Consider the following 8,077-nt stretch of genomic DNA (forward strand, 5'->3'; position numbering starts at 1 on the left):
CGTAGCTTTAAAAATAAAGGGGTAGTGGTGAGGAACAAACCGCCGCTTTGCAGTGACATTCTAGTGAATTACTATATTCTGGGCCTTGAGATGAGATTCATGACAAACAACAAAAATACGAAGCTTGACACTCTTACAGTATAAGGTATGGTGAAGTGTGTTTTCTGCCAAGCATCTTTTTTTGACTTGGTAGCTTTTTGTGTACTTGTATAACTTGGCTAATTCGTACTCCAAGGTACGAGATGACAGTACAGTCTGCTTTGTTAATCTTTCAGGAGGGTTGAAGATAATGCTGCTGTGATGACTCTTCAGGAAATGGTGAATCAGGCAGCTCGCCTGTACTCTGATAGAAAAGCAGTTTGGTTTGATGAATGCAATGACAAACCTCCATCTTTCTACACATACTCAACAGTGGTTAAGCTTGCCATGGAGTTAACAGCTTTCCTTCAAAAGCACTGTGATCAGCGAGGGAAATGTGAAATAGGCCTTTACTGCTATCCAGGAATCAACTTGCCCTCTTGGATCTTAGGGTAATGATTTGAATGCTTGTAATCTGTGTTGCTTTTTAAAGGTCATCTCTTTTAAAGCAAATTTTCAGTTTGTTTATATTTCTAATAAGAACAAAAATACAGCAATACTATAGTAATATGGTCGAGACATGAGAGTCTTGCATTCTTTAAGGAAAAAAGATGACAGTGTTATAATCTTTTGAAAAAACTGCTATTTTTTTGAATCTTAAGGTTGTTGATCTAAAGTGTATGTAGCTATTGATACTCTTTTATAAAGTGATTAAGCACTTTTATAGAAATATTAAAAATTAATGACTAGTATAATTTTTATTGTGCTTGTTTAAAGATGGAGATGGCCTAACGGATTAAATGTATATACATAAAAAAGGAGTATGCAGGCTTTTTAACGTATTCTTGCTAGCAAAAAAAAAATAGGCATTGAAAACGAATTTCATGCTTTAAGCTAAATAAGTACACAGTTAAAACTCCGTTGTAAATAGTGTAGAAAAAATGAGCAATGCAGCACTGAACTGACATTGATTATTTAATGGCTGGGAAATTGAAATGCTTGTGATCACAAGGCTCACGTTAATTCAGCAATTTTAAAAATCCTGCTTCTAATGAATGTGTCCTTCTAATGTTTGTATCCGTTGCATTTTTGATGTACTATAGAATTGCACCATCACAAGTAGATTTTTTTCAGTCGATGTCTACTGCAGCAGTTGTGTTTCCTAGGGGTATGTCTGTGTCAGTCCAGCCCTCATTGGTCAAGAACTTGTGTCACAGGGAGTAGAAGGCTTTCAGTGAAGTGAGTGAGCACTGTAATTGTAAAGCTCTCAGAAGTGCTGAGGAACGTTCTCATTGGTCAGGAAACACTTTTCTCCCAGTCTGGCAATGGAACACGCTGCCCAGAGGTGTGCAGGCCTCATCCCTGGGTGTTTTCAAGACCTGACTGGTTAAAGTCCTGAACAACCTTGTCTAGTGTCCCAGCTGGCCCTGCTTGAGCAGGAGGTGAGGACCAGGTATGCTCAGGTCCCTTCCAACCTGATTTATCAAATGTCCCAACGAACTGAGCAGCAACACAGTTCTCTTTTGCTGTGTGATGGGGAACTACTGGAGTATTTTGATTCTTGGAGAGGTTGTTGCTGACTCAGTTAGTTAACCACTATGTGTAATGGGAGGCAGGCTCAGGTTCTACTCGTACCCGTGGCTATTCCGGTGTGCAGAGTGCTGCTGTTCCTGAGTCTTCGTTCTGGGTCTCATTACTGCAGTGATAAATCATTTGCACAAAGAGGAAGCATAACTAATTGCACGTCAGAAATCAGCCTGAGAAGAACTGAAGAGTTACGGGAACCGTTCATGTTTTGGTCACCACTTACGTGTCCTGGATTTTTATGGCGTTAATAAATTCAAGTGCTTGTCTTTATCAAATGGAGCCACTAGAGGGGGGAATTGTAGCGAAGAACGCTTCAGGAAGCACTGCAATGCGAGGTGCAGCCAGTGAGAGCAGAATGATACTAGTGTTCTGCTTGCTTATTAGTGAAGGAATTCCAATATGTGCTCAGAATGTCTTATGCTGGATTCTTTAAACTAGTGAGAACAGAAAGTGTTTTCAGCATGCAGGATTTCAGTGTTTTTTAAAATGTTTATACGTGAATATATATGTGTTTGTGTCTTGTTAGAATCCTTCAGGTTCCAGCTGCCTATTCTCCTATTGATCCAGATGCACCACCGATGCTATCCACTCACTTCATGAAGAAAAGTAATCTTCAGTATGTTCTTGTTGAGAATGACAAAGTAAATGTAAGTGTTCAGGCTTCTAAGAACTAGAAGAATGCTAAGAAGCATTAATGGGCAATTTAGAAATGTGTAGCTATTCACATTGTATTCTCCTGTTTTAATAAGTTGGGATAGGGTTTTTTTGTTTCTTCATGTCAAAAGGTTGTTGTTCTCATTCAGAATATAACGTCTTTAAAACTAGAAGTACGGTGTGCTTCTCGTCTTCAAAAATATTTCCTTCCTTCCTATTACAGTGTTATCCAGGCAAGGTTGTTGTGATTTGGCCTTGGAAGACTCTTCCAGGCTTGCTTCTCCATATGTCAAGGTTGAGAGCTGAAAATCTTTGCCGTAGTAGGAAAAAAAAAACAACTCAGTTTTTAATTCTTTGGTTTCCTTTTGTCTACCCTCATTCACTGCAAAGGGAATAAACAAGACTGGATCATCTAGTTATAATTCCAAGTCCTTTGTCTTCTGCAAAATTCATTTGTATATGTTCCTCTTCATTATTTGCTCAGAGAATTGTTTATTTCGCATTTATAAAGACTGTGTTCACTCATATTTAATACATAAAACTACACGAGCATAAAACTGCCTGATGTGTGTCCTCTGAAAGTAGAGGCATGAAAAATCAGTTTCCTTGTATGCAATGCTGTTTCATATTCTATTGCATACAGTAGAACAGTAGTAGTGTCCCCTGAGTCCTGATGTTTAAATTGTTTTTCTTCTCTTACAGAAATTCTGTGCGTCCTGTGTTGGTAGCTTTTACCACAATTCTTCCACTATAGAGCATATTGGTTTAACTCTCTTCCAAATGAACTCCAGTGTCGCCGATTTAAATTTGCAAGTGGACAGTGTGAAAAGTGAATGTGAACCCTCCACAGCCCTGGGTGGCTCACAGCCAGCACACACCGTTTGCCAAGAGCAAACCAAAGGGAAACCATCAGGAGAAGCATACGTGGATGTTGGCCAGAAATATTCCTTAGCATACGTCCTGCATACATCAGGAACTACAGGGATCCCCAAAATAGTCAGAGTGCCTCACAAATGTATAGTGCCAAATATCCAGCATCTTAAGTAAGTGTGGTTTCCAGTTTTCCTTTTAAATGCTCTTACAAACTTGTGTAGGGACTCTTTAATACTTCAGAAAAGTGCGGATTGGGATTTTGCCGATGCTGCGTCACTTCTTCCTCCTTCCCTGCCTTTTCAGATTTATTTGTGTTTTTCTTTTGTTTCTAAATAGTATATTTTATTTCTTTAGCTGTTATTTTTAGTATCTAAATGGTGCTTTACCTGAATTTTTGAGGGGTGTACTTTGAATAATGCTGTAAGTAGTTTTCTGGTTTGTGGTTTGTAAGAAATAGGTAACAAAATTATTTGTTCACAGTTATATTTACTGTATTCTGTAGTTCTTAAGTCCTATTTCTGTTTTAGTTTACCTGGGTTTCTTTCTGCTTCATTTAATACTTTCTAAAAAGAATTGTGGTATGGAAAATACCATCTGTTTTTCTCTCTCTTTTTTTCTTTTTTTTAAATGAACATCCACTAGTTGAAACATGCTTTTCAAAGTACTGTATTGGTGTGTAATGTGGTGGATACATAATACAATGTCTTTGTAAAAGACCTTATTAGTTTAATCAGTAGTTACAGTCTTGATACAGGAGCTCCTGCTCAGATTGTCTGGCCTGCATATGCCCTGTATATTCACAGCAGCACTTGAGAACGTAGCTTTGATAAAACACATTTCTTTCATGCTGCTTTTCTAGTTTGGAAATGTTTTTTAACCATGTACATCAGATCTGTAACTCCTAGCTTCCTTATTTTAGAACCATATTTGAGATCACAGAGGACGATGTGCTGTTCCTGGCTTCCCCTCTGACATTTGACCCGTCTGTGATTGAGCTGTTCGTCGCTCTGACAAGCGGCGCCTCTGTTCTTGTAGTACCAAACGCTGTGAAGATGATGCCCGTGGAGCTGGCTGCGGCGCTGTTTCACCACCACCACGTGACAGTGCTGCAGGTAGGCAACACAGCCATGTCTTGCTCCTCACCTTTGCCAGTGTGCACTTCTTCTTTATCAGTTTAGGCACTAATGATGACAGAGCAGCAATGTTCTTTCTTGAAAGTGTAGTTCATGTGTTCTTTTTTGATGTAGCATGTTAGCTGTTCACAAAATTGCCATTTGATCAAAGCCTTAAATATTTTGGACAGAAAACAATAAAGTAAAGATAAAAATTATATTCCTCTTAAGAAACCATTAATTCTTAAGAATTAATTAAGCTGTTCTGTTAATTAAGCAGCTCTTAAGAATCTGATAATGGAGTAACCTGTTGGAGACATTTTTAGCACTTTTTAATGGCCTTGATCTTAGAGCCTTTCCTCATAAAACAGCTTTAAAATTTTAATGGCATTGTCTGGTCTAAAAATACACAACTAAACTGGTGCCATTGATGGGGTGATAAAATGTTTGTTGTTTTTACAATAATGAGAGCAAGACAATAATTGATTCCACATCAACACTTGGTTTTTTCAGGCCACCTGTTTATAGGGGGCTTCATGTGCCCATTAAGTCTTGAAATAGATCACCTTCTACATGTTTTCAATTTTAATAGTTTTAAAGTTAATTTTTGGAAAATTTACTTGAAGTTATGAGCATCCAGCATAGCTGAATAAGAGTAGCCCTTGCCTTGTGATGTAATAAGATATTTTGTACAACTACTAATTGAGTATAGAAACTTAAAATAGGGTGTGGAGAGAAGAGTCACTAGAAATGGATCTCACTTGTAATTGACCAGAAACAAAAATGAGTATGGTCTGGTTAGTCTATTAATTCTGATTAATGACAAAGCAAGGCTTAGAAGTTGATTTATGTTCTCATTCCAAAATATTTGCACTCATGAAAATGCTGAGATTTCCTTTTCTTTGAAGGAATGGTGGTAGCTGAGATTGTAGGGTACATATTTAAGATTATCAAGTAGTTAGCTGAAGATCCCGCAGCATAAAAAAAAAATCTACTAGTTACAAATATTTTGTAACTTTATTTTCTTCTTATTTGTTTTGTCATGATTGCTTTAAATCTTGATGGTGTAGATTTTCGTGTCATGTGCAAGCTTCTTGATCAGTTTAGCTGACTTGCTTTTAGGAAAAAAAATTCCAAGGTGCTAATCTCTATTAGTAAAATTTTTTTTTAAGTATGTTTTTTATATAAGATATATTTTTAAAAGCCTGTTAAGCATTACTAGAGAGAGGTTAAATTTGGTGAATGAAAGTATTAGAGATGTCTTTCTAAGAAAAGTTTGCTTTTGTGATTTTTATTTTTTCAATTTTTTGTTCATTGTCTTAAGTGGTGAAGGGTGGGCTTCCCAGGTGAATTAATGACAAAAATGTTCTTCTTACAGCTCAATTGATGGTGACTAGTTCTATGATGTACCTTAAATTATAGCAAGACATTACCTTCCCCTTTTGACTTGCTTGGGCTGACTTGAGAAATCTGACAACTGGTTATGAGGGGGGAGGGGAAGAGTAATTTTTTTTCCTTCTTCCTATTACTAGAAGAAAATAACCTAGTAAGAAATAGTTCCATTAATTTTCCAGTCTTCTTATGGGAAAAAGTAGGCGAGAATGAGAGTGAAGTGTGTCTGTTCAAATGATTTCTTGTTTTTCCATTCAGTGCAAGGGCTCTATATCATCTCTTGGTTTTATGGACATGGTTGTATTTAAGGAAGCTGGGTTATTTTTCTTTTCTTTTTTTCTTTTCCTTTGTTTTCATTTTTCCCTGCTCATTTTAGAGTGTGATGTGAAAGCTTTCAGAAAAAACTAAGCTTTGTAAACTGATATATTTACACAAATCAAAAGCAACCCAGAATCTGGTATCCTAGAAATTTTTAGTATTATTAAGTGTTCTATATCCAGGTTATTCAGATGTATAGATTATATTTTTGCTGTAGCATGCTTGAACGAAGGGAAAGAAAGCTCAAACTGGAACATCAAGAGGAATACTGTTTTTGCTGCTTTCTGTTTCAAAATAATGTCAGAATTAGTGTTCAAGTACTTTATGTAATAGCTGAGAAACAACAGGGAACTCATAACACATCGAAGTAAGGAAGAAGCTGCAGAGGAACATGGATGGGTGCTGATAGTGCTCATTGTGATCTATGCTGGCAGCTGATGGTTGATGCTATCTACTGTATGCAGATAATTAAGTACATCCACAGTGTAGCTATGCAGTGAATGTGATAAACCAGGAAGAGGTATACAAGTATACTGAAAAATATAATGGGTCTTTCTCTTCTCTTTTTTTTTTTTTAATATATATTGTTCAGGCGACACCAACACTTCTCAGAAAGTTTGGAGCTCACATTATTAAATCAATGGTGCTGTCTGCAAATACTTCACTTCGTGTCTTAGCCCTTGGTGGTGAAGCATTCCCTGGACTGAATCTCTTGAAAAGTTGGAAGCACAAGGAGAACAAAACAAATATTTTCAATCTGTATGGTATTACTGAAGTGTCAAGCTGGGCCACCTGCTACAAGATTCCTGAAGAGGTTTTTAGTTCTGATTTTAGGTAGGAAAATTCATTTGTCATGTCTCGACATGAGAATGATGAAAATCAGTAGAAACAGAATCTTGGTCTCCTGTTTCCAGGGCTACTGAGTCCTTATGGGTGTTTATGCTGGTAGAAGTGTAGAAATAGACTAATCCATTCTCTTGCTCTCGTACAGCTCCATCAAGTAAAAGTTGCTGATGAATGATTCTTGAACAACACAACTGCAGTCTGAAGTTCCATGTGCTTGTAGATCTGTTAAGTTTCACATAATGTGTCATGATGGTCTCTTTTAGTAATCTCTCATCAGACCTCTTCCTGATGCAAGCCTGTGATTCCCCATGCTGAGCCTGGACTAACCTGGTCCAGGGTGTGCTGTCTCTGACCCTGGCAGTACTGAATCAGTGTTGCACTTCTGCAGGCACATGGCTCCTACATGATTTCCTCGTAATTTCCGTGGTCCATACTCTTGTTCATCATGAGGCTTTTCCACTGAGGTCTTGCATGTTCAAAGAGAAGAAACCTAACACAGCTCTCGGTGAGGGTAGAGGAATGGGGCTCTGTAGCTCATGATCATACCCTCAGAACAAAGATCTGCTTTATAGCTTTGCTCTGTCAAGTTCAGAATTGTTACTTCTAAGAGTTACTTATTTTAAGCAAAAATGGTCAATGATTACTCTCAGGTGTAATCTGTAGATATACATGTCTTTCTTCTGTGCTTTTGCCTACAGTTTTTAAAACTCCATGAATAATTGAATAAGTGGAGACTAGGTACTGTTGTGTTTGTTTTTTCCTAATGTTGGATAATAAAATATTCAGCAGATGATCCCACTGATACTATTTGACTAGTCTGGATGATAGAAGTTTGTCCAAAGTGGCTCATCCAAGGTCTCACGGTAGTTTTAATTGGACTTCCGGAAGTGCTTTCTTCTCATTGTTTAGCACTCTGTCATTTTTACTCAGTTACTGACTTTTTTTTTTGTTGTATTTTGTAAAGAGAGTTGCAGGAGTGTCAAGATCATAAAAGGTGCTTACAGTTAGTTCAGTGTTTCATTTGCTTTCTGAAATGTGTAAATATTCTCTGGCATGATAATAACACATGGGACTGGAGTTAGACATGTCCTATGAAATGGGATGTTTTGGACAAATGAGACGATACATTAACCTGGTACTTAAACCCTTGATGACTGAAAACGGTGGGTGGTCATACAGTGTTATTAAACCCTCATGCAGAACTCATTTTCCTGCTG

At 37.4% G+C, this 8,077-nt stretch overlaps 1 protein-coding gene across 1 annotated transcript in view; it reads left to right on the forward strand.

Annotated features, from left to right (window-relative positions):
• The first annotated feature begins 300 nt into the window (after positions 1 to 300).
• Positions 301 to 8,077, forward strand: part of AASDH (aminoadipate-semialdehyde dehydrogenase) — an 18,302-nt gene continuing 10,525 nt past the window's right edge. Inside the window, exons 1-5 of the mRNA XM_008942664.1 lie at positions 301 to 530; positions 2,192 to 2,312; positions 3,022 to 3,362; positions 4,112 to 4,304; positions 6,607 to 6,848. Coding sequence (XP_008940912.1) covers positions 301 to 530; positions 2,192 to 2,312; positions 3,022 to 3,362; positions 4,112 to 4,304; positions 6,607 to 6,848 — 1,127 coding nt within the window. The remainder of the gene's footprint in view (positions 531 to 2,191; positions 2,313 to 3,021; positions 3,363 to 4,111; positions 4,305 to 6,606; positions 6,849 to 8,077) is intronic.

Source organism: Merops nubicus, unplaced genomic scaffold (genome assembly GCF_000691845.1).
Source record: "Merops nubicus isolate BGI_N331 unplaced genomic scaffold, ASM69184v1 scaffold20286, whole genome shotgun sequence".
Lineage (NCBI taxonomy): Eukaryota > Metazoa > Chordata > Aves > Coraciiformes > Meropidae > Merops > Merops nubicus.